This window comes from Oryzias latipes, chromosome 21 (assembly GCF_053564925.1).
Source record: "Oryzias latipes strain Hd-rR chromosome 21, Olatipes_Hd-rR_3.1".
Classification (NCBI taxonomy): domain Eukaryota; kingdom Metazoa; phylum Chordata; class Actinopteri; order Beloniformes; family Adrianichthyidae; genus Oryzias; species Oryzias latipes.
The window spans coordinates 11,766,642-11,790,700 of record NC_136257.1 but is presented as its reverse complement, the minus strand read 5'-3'; the positions used below and the strand labels follow the sequence as shown (position 1 = coordinate 11,790,700).

The 24,059-nt window shown below is 38.5% G+C and overlaps 2 protein-coding genes across 2 annotated transcripts; one reads left to right on the top strand and one right to left on the bottom strand.

The window, feature by feature from the left end:
• Positions 1-425: 425 nt before the first annotated feature.
• tmem182a (transmembrane protein 182a) lies at positions 426-11,349 on the bottom strand. Its single transcript, XM_004081483.5, has 6 exons — positions 11,282-11,349; positions 10,876-11,206; positions 7,457-7,559; positions 3,110-3,208; positions 2,892-3,029; positions 426-1,328 (listed from the first exon to the last, which is right to left on the bottom strand). Exons 2-6 carry the CDS (start codon positions 11,014-11,016, stop codon positions 1,102-1,104), a joined length of 708 nt encoding a protein of 235 aa, XP_004081531.1. The 5' UTR covers positions 11,017-11,206; positions 11,282-11,349; the 3' UTR covers positions 426-1,101.
• Positions 11,350-12,655: 1,306 nt separating this feature from the next.
• On the top strand, positions 12,656-24,049 carry slc67a2 (solute carrier family 67 member 2). The gene is made up of 6 exons (XM_011489373.4): positions 12,656-12,874; positions 15,035-15,122; positions 15,247-15,290; positions 17,488-17,617; positions 19,927-20,136; positions 20,213-24,049. The coding sequence occupies exons 1-6, from the start codon at positions 12,788-12,790 to the stop codon at positions 21,067-21,069; spliced, it is 1,416 nt and encodes a 471-aa protein (XP_011487675.1). The 5' UTR covers positions 12,656-12,787; the 3' UTR covers positions 21,070-24,049.
• The last annotated feature ends 10 nt before the right edge of the window (positions 24,050-24,059 follow it).

Below are 24,059 nucleotides of genomic sequence, written 5' to 3'. Positions count from 1 at the left end.
ATTAGTCAAAAAGTCTGTGTACGTAAGTGTCAAGGCTGCCAATCGATCTGTGACTGATGAGTGTGATGTCAGAGTACTGCTCTTTCTAAAGACTTTCACTTTCTAAGAATATCACTCACTGGGAACTAAGATGTATTTATTACAGGAATTACCTTTCCACAGTAAAGTGGCCTCTCATAAGAAAAGGCTTTTGAAGTTTCTCTGATGCACGGATGTATGCTAACAATTATGATTTTGTTCATCTTGTGGTAATTTGGTATAAAGAAACACTTGAGTTTATTGATAATGCAGTGTAAGTTGTCCGTAAATGCCATATTTTTAGATTGTGTCTTCACTTCATTTTTCATCAAGTTTTGCTCCAAATTGTTTCAATGATTTTTATTTATGCTCACATTGTAAGAGCCAAACAGCATTAAATGACAAAATTATATTTATTTGTCTTTATTTGTCACAGCAATTTCAAATAACACACCTGAGAACACACTCTAAACAGCAAAAGAGTGTCACATCATCAACATAAAACTGTTGCTTCATTTACAAATGTGACAGCAGTGCCGAGACAATCATTTAAGAACCAGAACCGTCATAGTTTACGCTGTAATATGGGGAGCACTGCATGACCAAAGGAGCAACAAAAATAATAAAGAAAAAGATGAAAATCTGAAGTACGTCAAACTCATTTTTCAAACCTTGATATCTGATATTATTCAAAACATTAAACCCAGAAGTCTCAGAAATAAGAAACATTTTACTGTGAAGTATAAAAAAGTATTTCCACTCTTCTAACCCTTGTTGAACTTTCATTTGCAGCATTTCTCCTCACAATTTTAATTTTCCAAAACGCACAGAGCATAAAAGGTTAAAATAAGAATGCATGCATGTCCTTTACTTTTTGATTGATAGCTTTTTGAAGCTCTGCTAAAGAGCCTCAGGTTGGCACATTACAGATGTAATTTTTGAATAGTTCTCTCTGGTCACCTCTCTGAACAGGTGACCAGAGTTTTCAAAACATTGAAGTCTTAACATACATGTCGGCAGGGGGTGGGCTTGTTGCAGGAACACTGTGATAGTACAAAAATCCGGCTATAAAACTGAAACTCCTCAGTGGTGGTGGACCCGAACAGTTCGTCCAATAAGGAGGAAGAGAAGGCCGGCCACGAGGCAGAAGAAGATGCCAACGGGTGCAAACATGAAGGACAACCCGTAGCTGACGGACAGTTGAAAGCCTGGACACAGAGAGGAACGCTGGCGGCTGATATACACATCCAGGACATCCAAAACCTGAAGCCACAGCACGTACATCACCACCACGCACAGCAGGAACAGGCCTGGCAGGGAAAAAACAGTTGAGACAGAAGACTATCAAATTCAGTTCAATTCATTCATTCATTCATTCATTCATTTTCTATTCCGTTTATTCCCTTTCGGGGTCACGGGGCTGCCGGAGCCTATCCCGGCCACTTGTGGGCGAAGGCAGGGGATGCCCTGGACAGGTCGCCAGTCTGTCGCAGGCTAGAATGTCCACAATCACACATCCATTCACTCTCACACTCACACCTATGGAAAATTTGGAGTTGCCAATTAACCTATGAAGCATGTTTCTGGACAGTGGGAGGAAGCCAGAGAGAACATGCAAACTCCTTGAATTAAATTTATTTCAATTTAATTCAAATCAAACTTTTTGGGGGATGAATTTGTTTTTTACGCCAAATTCAATGCTCAACAGTTTTTCAGATCTGTTCTAAAAGTTCCAAATGAGTAAAATTTGAAAGTTTCTTAAAGTAAACTATGAACCAAACTGAGAAAAGATATGAAACCTGCTAGTAAAAAACTTCCATTGTTCAAAAGCAGCCAAGTCCTATAAAGCCCACTACATTAAACAATCGACAGAATTTGTTTCGTATTTGAAAAGATTTTTAAACTCTGTGATGAAATCCACAAAAAAGTAATATCATTTTTAACGACATATAGACAGTATTAACTACGATACGCTGGAGGATCTGGTAAATTTTTTATCACCACAATGATGGTTTAAGACGGAGAAGCTTTGACACAACTTTTCAGAAAAAACCCCCACCTTATTTATCCACTGCCTCTAATTTGATCCACATTTTTAACATGGTTTAACTTTATTATAAAGACGTTATCAAACAATTGCATTCTTTCAATACAGCAATTAGTATATTTAAAAAAAAATAACAAAAGATGAGTTATTTTCACCATTAGGTTTAGAAAATTAGCAAAACCTTAGCAAAAAAGAGATTTTAGAGAGGCAGCCCTTTTGACATGAGCCGGAAAAGTCTTACTACTGCCCCTACTGGAATGATAATGAACTACAGGGCAGGAAATATGAATCAGTTCTATTCAATGCTTTTTAAGGGAAATTAGGGTGATAAAAAATAATAAAAGTGGGGTCTCACAAATGTGTGTATCAAATATGATACCAGTGGTTAAAAAGGATTAGGAATACAGGGACATATATTAATATCAAACGCAGTGCAGCAATTAGCGGTAGACCTCTGATCGTAAGATCGCAGGTTCGATTCCGCCATGTGTACTTGGGCAAGAAAGTTATGTCACCCAGATTGCTCCTGGTGGTTATAGGTTGGCACCAGTGTTCAGCAGCGGAGCCGCCATGAGAATGTGAGTGTGAAGCACTTTGGGCCTTTGAGGGGTGAGAGGCAGGAAAGCTCCATACAAGTTTACGCCATTTACTGTTTACATAATAGTTACAATGAATAAAAGATGAAATGACTACAAAGCATAATGAAAGAGTAAAATTCATTGAAATTGACGAGTGATTTTAACTGGAAAACTTAAACATGTTGTCTTCATTATCTTGTGCTTAGATTTGTGTTTAAACAGGTGTTTCATAAGTACAGTGAACTCACCAGACACCAAGAAGAAACCCCCCCCAGCTTTGTATAGGCGATGACTTGCGAACGGTGCAGCGCAGATGATGAAGAACCCACCCAGAATGACTGCAGCCACACCAATGAGCATAAAGATGCTCCAGAAACCTCTGTAGACTGAAAAAAAAGATGTCAACTGCATTGGAGTCATTGAATTTTTAACAGCCTGAAATTACAGAAGAAAACCAAACACTTACTTATTGCATGATCATACTCGGTGGCATTGTGGGTCTGATAAGACACCGGAAATGGGAATAGGTATGCAGGCTGACATTCTTTCAAATGAGGCTGGTTTGCTGCAAAAAGAAAATTATCTTGCATTAACATAAACTGGTCTTGTGCAATTTTTTTTTTAGCTAAAAAGATACCTCTTTCCATGTTTTAACAAACAGAATCCATTGCCCAGGAAGTTTCTAATTCCCTTTCTTTAATCCTGAGTAAATAAATGCAAATGGCACTTTCCCTCCTGTGATTTTCTCATTTCTTCCAACATGTGAAATTCCTCAGAGCCTCACAAGGTCCTTTCGTTTCTGCAGGCCATTTCTGACAATGGAACACCATTCAAGGTCCGCATCAGAAGATAGATGACAAACAACCAGCTGACAGATGACCAAAATAACATCACATGCTGCTAGCTTCTTTGAAAAAGTCACATGAGAGGTTGGAACCACTGTACGGCCATGAAGTGCAACCAGACATAATTGCAGCAAGTCCATAAAGCTCTCTACCATGTGACCCTACAGAGGGTTACTCTTTAAACGGAGAAAACATTTTAAAATGAACCTTTCTGGGGCTAGTTTTACCCACTTAAACATTACATGATCAGTTTAGCAGCTTGAAAACACAAACAAATGATCAAACTGGAGTCACTCACTTTTTAGGCTATATGAGATTCAAAGATGCTCAGATTTAAATGTGTTTCTGTAAGGATTCAGTGGTTTGGTTTTCTTTGTCATGTTTTTGGTTTCCTCGTCAGTCACACCTTCAGGTTCATGATCCACAGCTGTCTTCAGTTCAGTTAATTGCCCTCAGCCTATTTAAGTGTCTTGGTTTCTGTTCATCCTTGTCAGGTCATCTGCTCTGTTTTGTCACAGTTTTGTTTCCCCTCATAGTTTTGTCATGTTTAGTTTGCTAATTAAATGTTTTAGTTCCAGTCATCAAGCTTGGTCTCCTGCATTTGGGTCCTCCACCACCAGTTTGTGACATTTTCCCAAAATATGTCTGCTTCGTAGGAATAAAGAGTTTTACATTTATTCAGAAAACAAATGCTATGATGTTTCCATGAGTCTCAGATGAAAGCCAAAGGGCACAGTTCCTCAGATTTCTCTTGTCAGAAGAAGGGCTAAGCTTCTGGGTTTTCACATGAAACCATATCACACTGCAAAAACAGGCCCCCTGTAAAATAAGACAAAAATTCTTAAATTTCTTTGAATATGCAAAAAAATCTGCTAATGAGGGGAAAAAAAATATTTTTACCAAGAATTCCATTTTACGAAAAAAATTACAGAGACATCTGTCAAACTAAAATTACTTTCCTATTGAAAAACTTTGTTAAAATTATTTTTCTTGCAAGACAGAAAATGACTTTTTACCTTTTAAAGATTCTGTTTTTGCAGTACACCTGACTGTCACAGGTACATTTTATTTTAAAAACTCAACCAGCTCACATGGAAGAATTATCAGTCAGTATTTGAAGCACAGCCTGTGGGGGTAAGTGGGGATAAGATAAAACTACCTGTGCATTAGCGCCTCATAAACAGGGTTAGCCTTACTTTAATAGGTATTTGTGCAATAGGTGTTTACCACTGCCCTGCTTATGGTTAGAGTCCGGTTTAAAGTAATGTATTTTTTAGGAATGTTTTTAAATTGTGAAAAAGTTTCCCTGCCACTGTATCAATGGTAGTGTAATCAAAATATTAGCAAACGGATATCGGAGGGATGCAAACGGACTAAATCCAAACTGGCAAAGAAAAATGACACAGTGATTGTTATTTGCCAAACTATATTTTTACTAAAACATAGTTAGGCTTTATGCTATTATAATTGGGATTTTTTGTTTTTTGTTTTAAACTGAATTTTGGAGGAAATAAAGTTTTTTTTCAAGGAAAATTGTCTTATTTTCTGTCTTGCAAGAATCAAAAAAGCTTTTCAATAGATAAATAATATTAGTTTGAGAAAACATGTCTTAGTGATTAGAATTTTTTTCTCAAAGTAGGAATTCTTGTTAAGATCTTATTTTTTACCCCACTGGCAGATTTTCTATTTATTTATTTATTTGCTTATTTATTTATTTATTTAATGGTGCAAGAATTTTTGGCTTATTTGTAAAGGGGCCTGTTTTTGCATTATGTGTCTGAAAAGAGTTGTAGCACTTGTTTTATATTTTCTCCATACCAGTTTCATTTTGATTCATTGAATTAATATTTCTAAGTAAAAAGCAGAATAATTCTTTTTTGTTAGAGGATTAGTGTTTTGTATATTTTTGAATTTTGTTTGTCACAGTCACAGCAGGTTGCAGTTGTCAATTATCCACACTTGTCCAGTTCAGTTAATTAGTTCTCAGTTGAGAAAAGTTTATGGTGTCCTGTCAGTCAGGGTGTATCCCGCCTTTTGCCCAACAGTAGCTACGGCAGGCTCTGGCGACCCCGTGACTCCAAAAGGGACATAGCTGGCTGGGAAAATGGATAAATGGAGTCATAGAATCAGTCTGTGCCTGTTTCCCCGATTTTTACTTTGAGCAGAGAATAGATGAGCAGTCACTTGGTCAGAGACCATGACTGTGTCCGAATTCCCTCTCAACTTTCTAACCCCTAAATGTCTTTATAATGCAAAACTATACAGTACCCTGGATTTTCCTGCAGTTCGGACACCATGATCACTACTTTTTTATTCATAAACAGCAAATTTGCCGTCACCCATTTGTTGAAGTAAAAACCCAATAAATATGAACATTTTATGAAGAATATTTATGAATCTACTGTGTTCTGAAGATGAAAGCTTAATGATTTATAAAAAGATGAATTTACGTAGTTATTTTTTAAATGAAAAATCATTCAAACCCAATGTATCGTGGTCTATATTCATCACTCTAGTGAGCAATGATTCACTGTAGTTTTTTGCAGAGACATCTAGGAAATTTCCAGGGCACTGAATTTTGGAATAGTAGATTCAGAAACCCAGAAAAAATGGCAAAGTCCTTATACTAAGTAATGTGGGAATGCGAACACTGCCTCTGTTTCTGGTTTCTGCTTTGTAACATTTAAGTTCAGGTGTCATAATTGTTTTTTATGAAATCTAATAACTGCCATCAATTCTGTATTTTACTTTTAGTTTCTTCACAATCTGACATGTTTTAAGACCTCTTGAGTACAATTGTTGTAAAATTGTAAAAACAAAAAAGAAATTTCTAAATTTTTCGCAATGGAAAAGAATACGTCTGTGCTTTTTAAACCGTGTCCCTGTTGCTCCTAAAGTTTTGAAATCATCAACTACAAAAACGTAAAAACCGGTAAATCCAAGGTACAGAGGGATTTTGTTCAAAACAATTTATTTCTTCATCTAATTATGCCCGGTATTTTATTTCTGATGTCTTAATTGCATTATCACACAGAAGACTTTATTTTTATGAACATTTTGAAATCTGGAACCCATCCATTCCTGGTTTCTACATTTATTTGACAATATTACTGTTTCATCTTGAGCTTTATTGATCTCTGAATGTTTTTGTTAAGTTTTTAGCATTTCTTTGCAAAATGTCTATTAAATAGGAAGATTTTCTAAAAAGTCCTTTAAAACTGTTTGCTGGACAGATAATCAAATATAGCAGTTCAATCTATAAGATAGAGATCTGTTCTTGGTTAACACACGTTTTCTGTTTATGTCTCAAGCAGCACTATAAATTATGAATATTCGCTCATTATTTTACCCTTTAAAAATGATTCTTAATTAAACGCTATTATAGAATGTTTGCTGTTGCTCAACTCCATTTTGTTTCTGCCATCCAGAACAAGAGTTATATTACATGCTATGAATACCAAAATATTGGTCCCTGTAAGTGTGATTCTTTTATTGTTTTCTGTGAAAGTTTGGCCTGAAACTGATCTGAATCTTTGATTTGCAGTGAATTTTGCTTTGATTGAATATGAATGTGATTCTGGGGATTATTTTGCTCTGTTTTGCTGAGCAGCTGTTTTGAATTAAACAGATTAACTTTATTACTCCGTTCCTGCCATCCACACCTGATACTGATCGCTCTGTCGTCACCATGTATTGGGATTTTCACTTGTTTTTGTCCTTCCCCTTAATTTCATTGTATTTATTATAGCCACTGATCCAGATGTAATTCTTCCTCCAAGTTTGAGTTTCATCTCATTTGAAATCTTCTTCTGATGTTCTATTCCTTTAATTAGTCTGGTTGATAGATTTCTAACTTCTCGTTTTTCTGTTACTAAATGGTCATCTCATCTATATTGGTAACATTTATGCAGAAAAAAATGAACCCCTGTGAGAAATTGTGGCTATTCAACGCAGTGCTTGTAACTTACTGAACCACAGCTTCGTTATCAGGTGGTTTTCGTCGACGCTGCCTCTGAAAGAGCATCTCCAGAAGAAACCTTCATGGTACAGAGTAATGTTTTTGCCATGATCCTGCAGAGAAAAGCACTGAGATATCACTTAAGAAGCATCCTGAACCATTCGGACAATAGAAAGTCTGAACCAGTGGAGCGGTTTAATATAAACTACCGGTATATGTTGAGTGGGGACCATTAAAATGTGATATAGCAGCATTCAGCCTCATGCCTTTTCTAAGGTGTGACAGATAAATACAAAAGAAAAAGGTATTTTCTAACTATCAGAATAAATGTGAGTCCACTAAGTAACTTTATTAGCAGCAACTGCGTAACATTAGACACCTAGTTGCTGAGTACTATTTATTATTATGGTGTGTGGGAACAATTGTTGCAATAAATCCATATTTAGATAAAGACTCCTGGTTTTTGTCTGTTAACTTCAGCTTTCTTTTGTTTTGAAGTCAAAGGCTCTTCTTCTGCTTCCTCACTGGCTCTTTTCTTCTAAAATAAACTTTCCAAATACGTGTTTTTTTGTTAACTTTTTTAGTTTTGAAAGTTTCAATTCAGCGTCTTAGCAGCTGCTTTAAGAAAGTAGCGGATTGATTTTCAACAAGTGACTGAGCGACTTGATATGTGTCAAGAATGAGTGGGATGTGGTGGAGAGAATCAAGTAGTTTTTCAAAATAAAACTTCCCTCAGAATCAGATTATAAACAAAAACAGAAAAAATGTAAGGCATATTTTTTGCTCTGCAGCCTGATACCGGCTGTTCCCGTAGCCAGGGGGTTGGGGACCGCTGGCCTAAGAGATTAGTTCCAAGATGTTGTGAAGCAGGTTCAAAGTTTGCTCCCAGTTTGCTGTTGTGCAGCTGCTCTTTCAGGTCAAAGGTTGAGCTGAGCGAGCAACTTTCACCTCGGACTGGTTAAGTGATAAAAACTCTGAACTATCTTTGCCCAACCCCCCAAAACATAAAGAAAGTCATTGTTTCAAGTCATTTTAACTACAAAAGTCATTTTGTAGTCGGACATTCATTATTTTTGCATGTTAAAAGATCAAGACTTTTTTTTAACTTGCACCAATTTAACATCATAAAAACTTCAGAATAGAGCTGGGAATCACTGGGTACCTGTCCAGTTGGCTCATCCGTGCTCCAGTTCCTGACCGTTTACCTCGCCTTTGCTCCTGCTCCTACACCTGGCTGTGGATCCTGCCTCTGGCTCATCTCTGGCTCGTCTCTGCTCTGTACCTGACCGAGTACCTCGTCTCTGCTCCTGCTCCTACACCTGGCTGTGGATCCTGCCTCTGGCTCATCTCTGGCTCGTCTCTGCTCTGTACCTGACCGAGTACCTCGTCTCTGCTCCTGCTCCTACACCTGGCTGTGGATCCTGCCTCTGGCTCATCTCTGGCTCGTCTCTGCTCTGTACCTGACCGAGTACCTCGTCTCTGCTCCTGCTCCTACACCTGGCTGTGGATCCTGCCTCTGGCTCGACTCGCGCCTTTGACTGTCCCCACAACCACAGCTGGATGAAGCTCGTCTGCTGGACTTTTATATATGTAGTTGTAGATTTAGATAAGTTAATTCTTCTCTAAGATTTCTGGTAAATCGCCTGTCCGTCGTGGGGGAGGATCCCTCCTTCATGTGGGCACCCCTGAGGTTTCTTCGTTTTTTCTGGAATCCGGTTTTTTTGGGAGTTTTTCCTTACCGCGAAGGGGGGTCTAAGGGCAGGGATGCCAGTATAGCTTAGTCAGTTTGTTAGTTCATTTTAGTATTTTTCTATTGAACTCTTTGTATTCGTGATCCTTTTGATTTCATGTTTTACTTCGAAGCCCATCGAGACGACTGTTGTTGTGATTTTGGGCTATACAAATAAAATTGAATTGAATTGAATTGAATTGAATTGAATTGAATTGAATTGAATTGAATTGAATTGAATTGAATTGAATTGAATTGAATTGAATACCTTACGATACGATTTGCAATACATTGCTCAAGATAACAATACCATCACGATATGGCGATAATGTGATAATAGATATATGTCGTCTCTAACAACTCACGTTATATCAAACTTTAAGAAAGAAGAACTTGAAAAACTGTTTATTTTTTGGTTTTTAAACACAAAGATAGACGGTGGTAGTTTTGCCTGGAAAAAGGTATCCATGCCGGGCTGTGTCGGCTTCAGGCCAGCAACAGCCACAGCTTTGTCAAACAACTCAGGGTGATGCAGCTTCAATGCTACCGGCGCGTCTTTTAACTTGCTGCTCTCGCTATTTTCCATGTTTTTCCCTTTGATTTTTGTTTGACTGTTTACTTTTCTTCGTCCGTCCGCGACAGCCAATCTCGCAACGAGCGCCCCCTTTTGACCATCCGAAGAATTGTCTTACCAAAGGATGATTAATATAACGTTTTACAGGGTCTCAAAACATAAATAAAAGGTCGATACTTGATGAAGACGCATTGAGACTCAACCACGGGACTGAATATCGCGATACATCACCATATCGATATTTTGGCACACCCTTACTTCAGAAAATGAATGATGATGTATAGATTTATAATGAAGTCTTTCCACTTTTGTTTATCATTTAGTCTTGGTGCCCGCATTTGTCTTTACCTTAAACTTCTTTCCCACCACCCTCTGCCACGTCCTTTTAAGCCGCCACTTCCGGAAATGCGGGATTTGGGCTTTCGTGTTCAAAACTCTCACATTCGCATGTGGCATAAACCGTTTACATAGCTGGAATGTTATGACATGAAGTCTTTCATATGTTGGAATGCGGCTGTGAAGGTAAAAGCTTGGAGCAAGATTTGCGAGATTTCACCACTTCAACATTTCGCACCAATCCTCTTCCAATAGGTGGCAGACATGCATCACCAAACAGTAGAAAAAAACAGAAGAAGCCCTTTTCTGCTTGTCCAGTGTGAACACCATGGGCTTAACACGGGTCCAAGAAGCCACATTTGCGCATTTTTGGATGGGCGTCACATAGCTTTAGTTCTAGATAGAGTATTTAAAATGGCATCATACTTTTGTATTTCTATCTTAGAGGCATGTGGCATATGCTTGGCCTTACTCACTGCATAGCTGCTTCCACACTTAAACAGTCAGTGTCCTGTTACGGGCAGAGATTCTACAGGGATGCCTCAACACCCTGATGTTCATACTGACAGAGTAATTTGAACAGCTGATCAGCGTCTAAAAATAGTATTTTTTTCCTAGTTTTATGCACTTTTTACAGGAATATGTGAGGCTCCAACTCCAAAGAAGTATACACAAGTCAGCGAAAGTAAAAAGCAAAACCCAAGACAGATTGAGCAGAGGCTGACACATTTTTTGGCTACAAATGGGAACACTGTCTTAGACTTGTTGATGTTTCAAATCCAGCACCCACCTCCTCATAAGATTTCTCAGGGCTTGAATGGCAGCCCTCTGAAGCCAGCAGCCAGTAATCGGTTCCAAAGGAAAACAGGATGAAGACGGCAGCCAAAGCTCCAAAGAGCCCAGCAAAAAACAATGCCACACTAAGCTTCATGGTCCAAAAGTGATCAGCCACTTGGGCACTGGGTTCCCACTCTCAGTCTCAGTTCTCCCTCCTGTTACAGCAAGCACGTGTGACAGGCTGGGACACAGGCAGTCACTCCCTCGATGTTGTACTATATCCACCGAGAGAGGGCTTGCTACTCCTTCCAGCTGGTTTTTGTTGGGTTACTGGATCTGCGACTCTGTTACGAGAAGACAAAATTATCTGCATGACTCTGAACCCCCCACGCAGTCTGCCACCCCCCACCCTAACTAACCCTGAGCTATTTTTGATGTCGAAATGAGAGCAGCTGCTCCAGTCCACCATGGAGAAACATGCATTGAGTTGAAGAGCATGAAGGGAGGAGACTTAGAAATAACCAGTGGCAACTGGACACCCAGCGTCTGAAAAGAATGTCAGGGTAGAGGGAGGCTGAAAAGACCGAGGGCTGAGATCTACCATAATACCCTGCTGTAACCCTTGTGCTATCCTAGGCACTTTACCATTGGGAGTTGGGTCATCTAGACCCACTAGACAGTGCTCTGAACCTTTTTTCTTCAATGATTTGTGATCTTCACTGGTTTCCATGAATTACATGAAATTACATGAAATCTCAAAGGTATTTCCATTTTTAGACACAAATATTTTTGTCAATCAAAAAAATAGGATTGATCTGAGATAAGGGGATCAAAAATAATTATTAATTAATTTTAAATACCAATGGTTATAATATTCATTATTAAATGAAGATTTTGTCTGGTCTTTGTGTGTGTCTGCATGTTGCACAGTAATTATGAGGAGGAGTTTATTTCAAAGGTCATTCCAACATGCTATCAGAGAATGTAATTATATCATTTGAAATTAGAATAGAACAGAATAGAATAGAATAGAATAGAATAGAATAGAATAGAATAGAATGTCATTTTTCCCCATTAATAATATTACTTTTCAAAGTGGATTCACAATTTTTTTTAATTGGTTGATGGAATAACATCATTGTGCGAGCCACATGAAAGAATTGCATAAGTATTTTATTTATTTATTTATTTTAACATAATTTTTGTAGAATTTTTGGCTTTTTGGTGTCGTGAAATTTCCACCTAGTGTTCTGTCAATGTTTGAATAGACCACCAGGTGGTGCTGGAGGGTCTATTTTAACCACTCGGTCTGTAAAGGAATCACAAAAGCTTGGTCATTTAGATTTATTTTAGGATAAAATATCCCAAAGAATATTAGAATATATAGGCAGTAAAAGAGGAAAATTGATTATACTAATAGAAAAAAAAATCAAAATGAAAGTTCAATGAAGTTAGTTTGACGTTGGTATCAGTTTTTATTTTGTTTTGTGTTTAAAAAAATCTAAGATAAAGGAAAAAAAACACCACTGAAAATATAAAATTATTCTAAAGAAAAACTTATTGTTTAATATATTCTTTTTTGTTATCAAAACAGAAAATTGTTTTACCTATCCCGTGACATCAATGGAAGATACCATTTTGAATAAACCTTGGGGGTGAAACAACACACAACATAATATTTCCTCCCCGGACAAATCCGCCATGGATTGAACAGCCAAAATTATCACCTTATGTTACTTGACTTGTTTTTCTCACGTGACTTATTGTCACTACTTATACAGTTAGCAAGTGAAAACACCCATGAGTTTTATGTGAACCCCCACGTTCTTGACCATCTCAACGTAACCAAGCCGCGTATTGTGTTTGGTTTGTGTGACAGATGAGCGTCATCGACTTGTCTGTGGACGAGCTGTCACCTCAAGAGGATGAACAACCAGCGATGTAGCTCTTTATTCCTGAAAATACGAGGACAGAGGAGGATTATACAATGTATTTATGTGGTGGGATTCATGGTAAGCGTGGAAACAGATGCGAGACTTTTATCTGTTTGTGTGAAAAAGCCTTTTCCGGTTAGCTAGTAGCAGCTTCTTCATTCATTTGCTTGGTAGGATTTGAATCTTGTATAATTCAAAATAAATTGCAGACGTGTTAATTTTGATGAAACAAACAGTAAATTACCTAATTAAAGAGTTATCTTGAGACTTTCATTCAGCCTTAACACAAAAAAAGGTTAAATTTAAAGAAAATGATTTTTTTAAAGTCAGTCGTGTAAGTCTTTCAAATTAAAGTTATTCTTTCAGACTGATTGAAATTTTTAAAAGTTTTTTTTAAACACGATCATTAAAAAAAATCATCTTCCAAATGAAGAAGTGTCTGTTTGATAAAAGTGTTTAATTTGTACTTCAGTACTGGATGGAAAAAAGTTCGGCCTATTAACCTATACATTTATTTTGAAAAGTAAAAACTTATCAGCAAAGCAGAAGAAGGAAAAGCTATATCTAGAATATTTTCCTAAAAATAAACATTAAAAACGTGATTGCTTTAAATTCTGTTCACAGTAGCTGTTGTGCAACCCCACTGTCAGTCAAAATGCTTCAAAGACCACTTTTTTTATTGAGTTTAAGGACAACTCTGTATTCCAATAGGAGAAAAGCAAATACGCAAGCTTTTTCTTATCAGTAAAGAAGTTTAAAACTTGATTTAATCTAGTCTGTGCTTCCCTTTTTCAAATGCTGGTCTGCTGTCACGCTTTCTAGAAATAACTGAATAGTTTCTGTTATTTAATTAGATGTAAACTTCAAGTTGCAGAGATATCTGGAGCAGAAAGAAACCAGAACCTGCTATGACTAGATTGCTGCCTGGAGGCTGAGGACCGTCTGTGATGGACTGTGTTGGAACACTGTATGAGCTGCTGTGTGCCTTCAATTAAGTCTTTGACAAAAAAAAAAAAAAAAAGCGGCTCTGATCTCAGCAAAACAGATGCAGAAGATAATAAAAGATGGGTTCGTGCCTCTCTTTGCTTGACCAGACTTCCATCTTTGTTGCCATGGTAACGATCTCAGTCAAGCCTTACCTGCTACCTGACAGGCTCTTCTGTCACATGTATCCTCCGTCAAATCATTATTACTACACAGAACGCCAATTTTGTTCCACAACTGCCGCCTGAGTTGGTTCCACAGGTGACTTTTAGATCCTAGCGTGTGAGATTTTCACTATAGAAGCTTGATTCATCCTCAGCATAACAGTCTCAATGAACAATAATGCCACCAGCGGCTCTCGTCATTGCTGCACACTTTAGTTGAATAAATGCATCTCTCAGGGAATTTTTTACATTTTTTTTTTACATTCTTGTATCTGCAACTGAATTACAATCGAGCCATGTATCTCGGAATTATCAAAGTTTACTTACTGTATATTATTTTAATCTAAAAATAATGAGTTAAAGTCCCACAAAATCAAAAAGCCTGTGTCTAGAGAATAGTTTCTACAGAGGGGGCAGTAGTTTATTAGACATTTGTGTCTGAGTTGTGACTGGCACTGTTGGCGCAGAGTTAGCCTGCCCCCACTTCCCGTCATCCATCTGTTTAACCAGCCCCTCACACCCCGAACCTAACATTACCAGTGTGAAAAACGATATTGGAGCCATCCAGCTGTGCATTTTTGAGTCAGAGTCCAGCTCAGACGAGGAAGACAAAGAAGGACGTAGATCCAGTCGTCTACAAGTGGATGCATCAGAATGGAGCGGAGTGGGGAGCTTGCAGTATTTTCTACATCATAAATACGTTTTTTTTCAAACTTTATTTTTTGTATGCTCTTGATTCACAACAGTTTGAATAAAGAAATACTCAGAAATAAACTTTATGCTTAATTTTCTTAATATGTATCCTCCATCATCAAAAAAATGCCACAAGAACATGTCAGAAACACAGAAAACACAGTTGTCATTAAAGTGGGTTATTAAACCACTCGTACACTTGTAGTTCTAAAGTCAATTTAACGTAAAAAAGAATTTTGATAAACGAATATTTATTTTTCAGATGATTTAAAGATATATTAGTTAAAGTGTAAAACCTGAATTTCGATGAAAATGTTTTCGCTTTGCGGTGGAGTTCTGAAGTTCTTTTCGATCATTCCTGTTAGTAAACCTAATGGGACTTTTGCTTTGTTATCAGGACTTGTTTGGGGTGAGCATGATTATCCCTCTGCTGAGTCATCATGTGAAGGCCCTCGGAGCAAGCCCCACTGTGGCTGGCATTGTGGGTAAGTCCCACTCCATTTTTTTAGAATCTGCAGGTAATGTATAATTTGGTCAGCATCACAAAGTGAACTGCTGGGGGGTGCGTTGTGTTAAAACCAAATCAGAAGCATTATAATGTTATTGCAGGGTCCACGTATGGAGTCTTGCAGTTCTTTTCAAGCACGCTTGTTGTAAGTACTCGTTTTGCTCTTTTCTACTCTAAAACCCAATTTTTTTTCCTGCTCAACAGGACACTTTGTTTCCAAAGTGGTTTCACTGGGTTAGTTGGTATTTCATGAAAACAATAAACACTGGCTGCCCCACAATGCATTGAGTGTGCACACGTTCATACACATAATCTGCTCCCCGTCAGTGACAAAGTCTGCCAAACTGACTTAAAAATAATGTCTCCTCCTCAGTAAGAGATGCCTAACCATATGGAGGTTTTCATTCATGTGTAAGAAAATCTTTCTGTGGCCTCAAACACAGCTTTGAGAGTCTGTGAAACATCTGAAGCTGCAGTCTCATCCTTCCTTTTTCCCGCCCGGCACTCCCTGAAATTGGCTTAATTCTCAGGGGTCATGGGACAAATTAAACACATAAGGACTCATCTGTTGGGTCCTCTAAGCAGACCAGCTGAATCCTGACAAACGCTGGGATTTGTGAACAGCTGGTAACCATGGCAGTCCCAACAGTGTACAATCGGAACACAGCAAACTCAATTGGTCTTAATTGCATTATTTCATCGCATGCTTGTGTGTCTGAAAAGAGCAGGCGAGAATCTAATAAATCCTGAGCTGCTGCGTGGAGAAATGATGCCGCTTTTGGGTATTTGTGCTTCTTTTTATTCTGAGTCGTGATCTGTCAGAATAACTTTAAAAAAAAAACATACACGCCCTCACTTAATCATGAACGATCCACCCCGATAAAAACAGAGTTTTGGGGGTTTCTTGGAGGACATACAGTGGGGTAAACAAAGTACTTAGTCAGCCACCAACTGTGCAATTTTTCCCACTTAAAAAGATGAGAGAGGCCTGCAATTTCCATCATAGTTATACCTCAACTATGAGAGACAAAATGAGAAAAAACAACAAAAACAAAGTCTCATTGTCTGATTTTTGAATTATGGTGGAAAATAAGTATTTTGGTCATTGGCAAAAGTTCAGCTCAATACTTTGTTAAATACTCTTTGTTGGCGATGACAGCAGTCAAAGATTATCTGTGAGTCTTCACAAGGTTTTCACAAACTGTTGCTGGTAATTTGGCCCATTCTCCCACAACCTCAAACAGTCACACACCAAACTCCACTAGGGCCAAGACCAAATAGCTGCGTCTAAGGACACCAGAAACTAAATTGTGGACCTGCACCAGGCTGGGAAGACTGAATCTGCAATAGGTAAGCAGCTTGGTGTGAAGAAATCAACTGTGGGAGCAATTATTAGTAAAAGGAAGACATACAAGATCTCTGGGGCTCCCCACAAGATCTCACCCCGTGGGATCCAAATGATCACAAGAACGGTGAGCAAAAATCCCCACGGGGGACTCAATGAATGACCTGCAGAGAGCTGGGACCAAAGTAACAAAAGCTACCATCAGTAAAACACTATGCTGCCAGAGACTCAAATCCTGCAGAGCCAGATGTGTCCCCCTGCTAAAGTCAGTGCATGTGCAGGCCTGTCTAAAGTTTGCTAGAGAGCATTTGGATGATTCAGAAGAGGATTAGGAGAATGTCCTATGGTCAGATGAAACCAAAACAGAACTTTTTGGTTTCATAAGAAGGATTTCAAGGTTCCGGAGTGGCCTAGTCAGTCTCTAAATCTCAGCCCCATAGAAACTCTTGAGAGGGAGTTGAAGGTCTGTGTTGCCCAGCAACAGCTGAAAAACATCACTGCTCTAGAGGAGATCTGCATGGAGGAATGGGCCAAAATACCAGTAACAGATTGTGAAAACCTTGTAAAGACTTACAGAAAACGTTTGACTGCTGTGATTGCCAACATAGTATTGAGCTGAACTTTTGCCATTGACCAAAAAGTTATTTTCCACCATAATTTACAAATAAATTCTTTAAAAATCAGACAATGTAATTTTCTGGATTTTCAAAATTACAAGCCTCTTCAAATCTTTTTAAGTGGGAGAACTTGCACAATTGGTGGCTGAACAAAAACGTTTTTGCCCCACTGAATTTAAAGAAAATTCAACTCAAAGTTGCATTTTTGAGTATTTTTTTATTCAAATTGTTTCAACTAACAGACTAAAAAATGTAGTTTGAAAAAGAAAACATTACGTAAAGAATGTCATGTGTGGGCCACAGTAGGTTCCTTGCTTCGCTCCATTCTGATGCATCCATCAGTAAATGATCATTCCTTTTCAAATCTTTCCTTGATGCAGGGCAGCTGGAGCGATGTGGTGGGGCGCCGGTACTCCCTCTTGACCTGTCTGCTGCTTAGCGCTCTGGGCTATGGCCTTCTGGGGATGTCTACAAGCATTGCTCTATTTGTCCTCGCACGGATACCCGTGGGTGAGTCTGTTTAGAAAATCAAATGCTTTCCCAAGTCGCTGTGCCTGTTCAAGAGTTCCAGCAGAATTTTGTCTCAGGTAAACATGTTTTCTTTAGAGAAGTGACGTGTTTTAAAAGTTAGGACCCTAAATTAGCACAAAGTTTGTAAATGTAAGTTATTTACTCCTCATTTTTAAATAGTTATCTGTATTTGCCTTTGAGGTATTTCCATTCATACCATAAAGTTGCTTTATTGATTTAAACGATCTGAACCCAACACGGTATTTCCTCAGGATACGAAATACAGAACGCTGTTTAAAACAAAAACAAAAAAAACATACAAATGACATTTTCTCACGTTGCTGTAATATTTTCCTGGTTCTTGCACTTTTAACATTACTTCAACTGCTTAGACTTGCAGGTAATCAGAAATATGAACAAATTAATCTTCTTTGATGAATTTTCTTACTTTATATAAATGATTTAATTACTTCAACAGCTGTCTTTGCTAACAGTGAGATTTTTATGTAGCTTTTCTGATTTTTACAGTATGAAAGTTCTGTTCAGATTTGATCAGAGGAATGAAACACGACTCCCTCCTGCTAGCAACTGTTTTTGACAGTATGGAGGAGTTTTGGATAGCAGGGTGAACCCTGTTTTTGCCGACAAGACATGCTCTTTGCGTCAACAAACGAAATGGAATTACTTTTAGTTTCTTTGAAGAGAATATAAAGTAAAGTAAGATTATCAAACACGTTCATCTAGAACTTTTGATTATTTTTTCCCCCCCATCATTTTCTGAACATTATTACGGTTCATTAAAAGAAAATATCAGGTTCTGTCCTCAGAGCTTAGAACAAGATCAGTTTCCTCCACATAAAGTACACTGGAGCTCTTCCCATTCCAACAAAATCATTTCAGTTTTAGAGATTAGGCTGAAGCCAAAATCACACCCAGCTTTGCTCCATTGACTCTGTTTGTATCTGACCAACACCTTTTATTGTCGTGTTTATCTAAACAAAAGAACTTGTGTATTCTTCTTTTTTGCAACTCACACCTAATGTGTGTTTTTTCCTTTGGCTAAATACGGATCAGCTTCAGTGACCTACGGCTGTATAACCCTGCAGAGATATATTTTCCCTCATATATTGTCCTATTTTATGTTATTCAAGCTGGAATAACAAATACTTTATGTCAGATGTACAAATCGCATCCTAAGTTTTATTTACCTTTCAATAAAATAAAAGTATTTTTTAATAATGAGTTATAAAATATCCACCAAAGCAATATCCAGTATTCTAAAGAGCTCTTATTTTCCTGTATTTAAAGTACATTTAAATCCTGGGATTTGCGTGTTTGGCTTTAATTCAGCCATAAAGCAGTACTTTTATTTAATAACACTCTCAGGTGCTATTGGATAGAATCTTTTTGATGCATGCTGTAAAAAATCGAAACTAGTTTTTTAAATGTTTATTGTTATTTATTTCACTAAGACAGGGGCCATCCAACCTTTTTGAAAAGCCAACCATTTAAATCCCAATAATAACATTAAATGCAAAAGAACTATTAAAAGTTTTTATTATTATTTTTATTTTTTTGCTGTGGTATACTTGTCATTTCTTCACACAGAACAGAACTAAATTGAAATACATTTTTACCAAAATTACTTTGAATTCCTGATTTGAAGACCAGAAATAAAATGAAGAAGTCTGAATGGAAAAAAAAAACTTTTGTCAACATTAAATCTGGGTTCATATGAAATGTTACGTATTATTAACTATTAAATACTCATTTAAACTTTTAAATGTAATTCATGTGAACAGGAAAAGAACACTAATAGTTATCTTATTCAGAATACAAAAGACTGTGGTTTTGATCACAGAAACAAATAAATCTGTTTCCTTCCTTTGGGCCTTCAGGCTCTGAAGGAGCTACAGGTTTTTGTCACAGGTTTACAACAGCTTATAACGTAATTTAGCTAATCACAACCAAGTCATCGTAGTTCTTAAAAGGTGTTGGGGGCCACATGATATTTATTTTATGATAAGAGAAAGTAGAAATTTGTATGCGAGCTGCATTTGGCCCATGGGGCCACACTTTGGACTTGCCTGCACGAAGACAATGCAACGCTTTTATGTACAGGAATGCAAACCTATCAAAACAGTGGGTGCTGCAGCTGCCTGCTTCCTGTTAGATCCAGTTTTTCAGGATGACAAACAGGATTGTTTGTCCTAACTGAACGTTCGCAGTTATCCCCTTACACTTCATCCTTGTTTTCGTCAGAGGAGGCTCTGCAGAAAAACTTCTGCTTAACGTGGATTCTCTTTCAGGGCTGTTCAAGCACTCGCTCTCCATCTGCAGAGCTTTGCTGTCTGACCTGGTGTCGGAGTCAGAGCGCCCTCTGGTGATGGGACACTTTAATGCAGCCTCCAGCGTTGGCTTCATCCTGGGACCTGTGGTGGGGGGGTATCTTACCGAGCACGAAGGAGGGTTTTACACGTCCTCTTTTGCCTGTGCAGCTATCTTTCTCATCAACGCTGGTGGGGAACACAAAAATGACTTTTTTATTTTTGTTCTTTGTCATTTTTGATGGAATGGTAAACATTTCTTTTTCAGGTTTGGTATGGATGCTTCCGTGGAGCGAGGCTTTAGTTGACCGGAATGGAACTAACCACAGCAATAATAGTTCTGAAAGTTGTCATGACAACCACTGCAGGAAGTCTGTCCCCAATGGCACTCATGTAAAAAATAAACAGCCAGTGTTGTCAGCGGACTATAAGGTATGTTCCAAAGCATCGGGGTGGGACTTCCACTGGTGGAGGGGGCTGTCCCTGCTGCAGCCTGCCTGGAGACAAGTGTCCTCTGTGGGCTCCAAGATCCACATGGTGGCGTCCTCTGACATGTGGGATGTCTTCCTTGTCCGTCTCCTGATGGCCATAGCCATCATGCTGTACTACAGTAACTTCTCTCTGGCCTTGGAGGAGCGCTTCGCACTTAAACCAAAGGTGACCGGGTATCTGATAAGCTACAGCAGCACTTTAGGGGCCCTGGCTGGGTTTCTGGTGGGGCCAGTCACACAACTGTATAAGAATAACATGCCTGCACTACTGCTTCACTCCACCGTGCTCACCTGTTCCCTCATCTTCCTGTATGCTGCTGCACCCAGCGTGTGGCAGGTGCTGCTCACCTCCACTTTCTTCGCCATTTCCACCACCATCGGGCGCACTTGCATCACCGACCTGGAGCTGCAGAGGGGGGGTGTCCAGGCCAGCGGGACTCTGATTGGAGCGGGACAGTCTGTCACCGCCGTGGGGCGAGTCCTGGCCCCTCTGCTCTCTGGTCTGGCCCAGGAGTTTAGCCCTTGTGGCCCCCCAAGCTTGGGAGTGGTGCTGGCTCTGGCGGCGGTAGGTTTACTGCTAAACAGAATTCCCAGATGGGACAGGAGAAGGGTGGCGGGAACAACCAAGCTCTGACGTGCACAGCCCGAACTGATATGAAGGAAGTGCTCTTATTTGCAGCAGGCAGCTGTGGAGATCTTCAGACTCACGGAAGAAGCAGGTGTTTCTTAAACATGGCTACCTCCACCGAGTGAATCTGTTGATGAAAAGGCTTCATCACTACAGGCCCTGCAGACCCTCTTCCGTCAGAGCAGCAGGATCTGAAATCAACTGCAACTGCTGTGAGGACAGGCCTGTGGAGCTACTCTATATGCAAAAGGTGAACCAGATACTACCAGCTTTGTCTTTGCACATCAGTTTAGCAAGAGAGACAATGTAAACTTTGTTTGAAAATGTTTTTTTTTGTAACCACTACATATTGCAAATTCCATTAAATCACAGATGTCAGCTGTGCACTTAAACTGGAGAGCGGCTGATTTAATAAAAAACAATAAGATGCAGATGTACTGCCAGAAATTCCAGAAGAAAGAATGAAACATGGAAAAAATGTAGATGGCCTTATTACTGCTGTACTGTTTTGTCCTAATCTTTTTTATACCACTTTTTTTCACTGCTTTGTGCATGATAAATAATTTCTGGGGTTATTTCCATTTGTATAGATGCAGCAGGAATAATTTATGTGGGTGATTTTATTTTTCTAGGTGTGGATTTAAGCACTTTCAACTACTTTTACAGCACTTGACTATGAAGAAATGTCGGTAACTTCCAAACATTCATTTAAAAGTTTATACAATGAAGCAAAAAAGAAATGTCAGTCACTGATTCTTCAAGTTGTCACACTTAAAAAGATGAAACGTCTGTGATGTTCATCATAGATGCATTTCAGCTGTGAGAGGCAGAATGTAATAAAAAAAATAATCCAGGAAATTTTAAATGATTTCTAAAGAATTTATTTGTATATTGGTGCTGAAAATAAGTAATTGGTCAATGACAAAAGTTCACTTCAATACTTTGTAATGTAACCCTGGTTGCCAACCACAGAGCTCAGATGTTTCCTGCAGCAGCTTTCCTCATACTGTAGCTTCTGTTTTGGTCCATTCTTCCATGCAAATCTTATCAAGAGCTGTGAGTTTTTTTAGGCTGTTGCTGGGCAACACAGACTTTAATATCTTCAACAGATTCCCTTTTGGATTGAATTCCAGAGACTTGGTTAGACCACTCAAGAACCTTGACATGCTTTTTATGTAGCCAGTCCTTTGTTGCCTGGGAGATGTGTTTGGGATGATTGTCGTGCTGGAGGATCCAGACATGTTTCATCCTTTCCAGATCAGTCATCCTGTCAGCCCAAAGCATGATGCTTCCACCCCCGTGCTTCACAGTGGGTATGGTGTTCAACATGACATTCTCCCCTTTTGATCAACCTTGAACTTTATCCAGACCTGGACATATGCTGACTTAAGCAAGGGAATCTTTGGAGCATCCATTACAACGTTATTTGTTACTAATAGTGGTCAAGTGGGAGAGTATCCACCCTGAGAATGGTAGGTCGTGGATTCAAATCCACATTTGAGTCATAGCATAGACTCTAAAAATGGGTCCCAAATTCTTCCTGCTTGGGTTGGATTGGAGAAACTACAGAACTACCGAATGATTCCTAAACTTATCATCACTCCCTCCACAGGTCAAATGTCCAACATCCAGGTGTGTGACAACTAATCAGACTTTAACTTTAATGTTTCCCAAGTTCTCTAGCTCATTGACCAGTTCCCCCATGTAGTTCTGGACTTTTTCCTCACTATTCTCAAGATCATTTGTATTCCATCAGCTGAGATTTTGGGATAGAGCAACAGGTAACGGTATTGTCAGTGATCTTCCATATTCTAATAATTGTTCCAACACTTGATCTCTTCTCATCAAGCTGCTTGTTTTTTGTAGATTGGTTCAGTCTTGTTCAGGTCTACTATCTTGTCCCTGGTGTCCTTTGACAGCTCTTTGGTCTTGGTTGCCAGGTTGCTGATTGTTTAACCCTTGTGCTATACAAGGCTCGTTGGGAGTGGGGTCATCGGGACCCCATTTTTCTTCAATGATTTGTGATCTTCACTGCTGTCCATGGATTACATGAAATCCTCTTCACCTTTATCCGCCTTTGTCATGGTAGGGAGAACACGTTAATGTAAGGGTGGGGTCGTCTGGACCCCATAAGATAGCACAAGGGCTATGGGTAACCAGTTAAAACGGATGACATTAAAACAGGTAACAAGTGGAGGATAGAAGAGGAGGAACAGCATTCTCGTTTATTTGTTGGAGATATTTTCTTTTACATTATTTAAAAAAAATCATGCTACGTGATTTTATTAGATTCTTTTTTACATTCTGTCTCTCACAATAGAAGTGTCTCTATGATGAACATTACAGACCAAACTCATCTTTTTTAAGTGGGACAACTATCAGAAATTGAGTAAAAATTTTATTTTTACTTTATTGTATGTTAGACACAAATTTATCCATGTCTGTATTTGCTTCATCCAGGTGAAGCCATCTATTTTTAGCCTGTTCTGTTGGGACTTGCATTATAATAGTCAATCTTTATTGTGTAAGCTCTATTTTTTTATGCCAGCAAAAAAAGATTGTGATAAGTTTTTATTTCTATCAAGTAATAAAACCACCCCAGTGCTTAAAAGGTGATAAATCAAGCTTTCCAAAAATATTTTTTTTGTTTCTTGTTTGTAAACATTTTTAATTTTCAGTTTATGCAACTGTTTTTCCACGTTTGTCATATTTTAAGCCGCATTTGTCTAAAGTCCTGCACATGTGGCGTCTTCAGTTATTTTATTGGGTGTTAACCGACTGCTTTCATGAAGTTCCCTTGGTCTGTGGACAGGTAATTCTAAGAAATGTAGTTATGGATTTTAAGGTTTATTTTTCATCTATTATTCAAAAAAGTGGTAAAATGTTCACAGTTTGACTGTTTTTGCATTACAGGTATTAGTTTTTCACTGAAACCTCTTCTTTCACACCAAATGGAAAAAGATAATATTTATTTTTCTGTTCCTTTCTTGGTTGCA

Coding starts and splice junctions, on each gene's coding strand:
- tmem182a (XM_004081483.5), bottom strand. CDS start 11,016: ATGAAGCTTAGTGTGGCATTGTTTTTTGCTGGGCTCTTTGGAGCTTTG. Junction 7,560..10,875: donor CTGAGAAATCTTATGAGGAG/GTGGGTGCTGGA, acceptor TTTTCTCTGCAG/GATCATGGCAAAAACATTAC. Junction 3,209..7,456: donor GATAACGAAGCTGTGGTTCA/GTAAGTTACAAG, acceptor TTCTTTTTGCAG/CAAACCAGCCTCATTTGAAA.
- slc67a2 (XM_011489373.4), top strand. CDS start 12,788: ATGAACAACCAGCGATGTAGCTCTTTATTCCTGAAAATACGAGGACAG. Junction 15,291..17,487: donor TCTTTTCAAGCACGCTTGTT/GTAAGTACTCGT, acceptor TCCTTGATGCAG/GGCAGCTGGAGCGATGTGGT. Junction 17,618..19,926: donor CCTCGCACGGATACCCGTGG/GTGAGTCTGTTT, acceptor ATTCTCTTTCAG/GGCTGTTCAAGCACTCGCTC.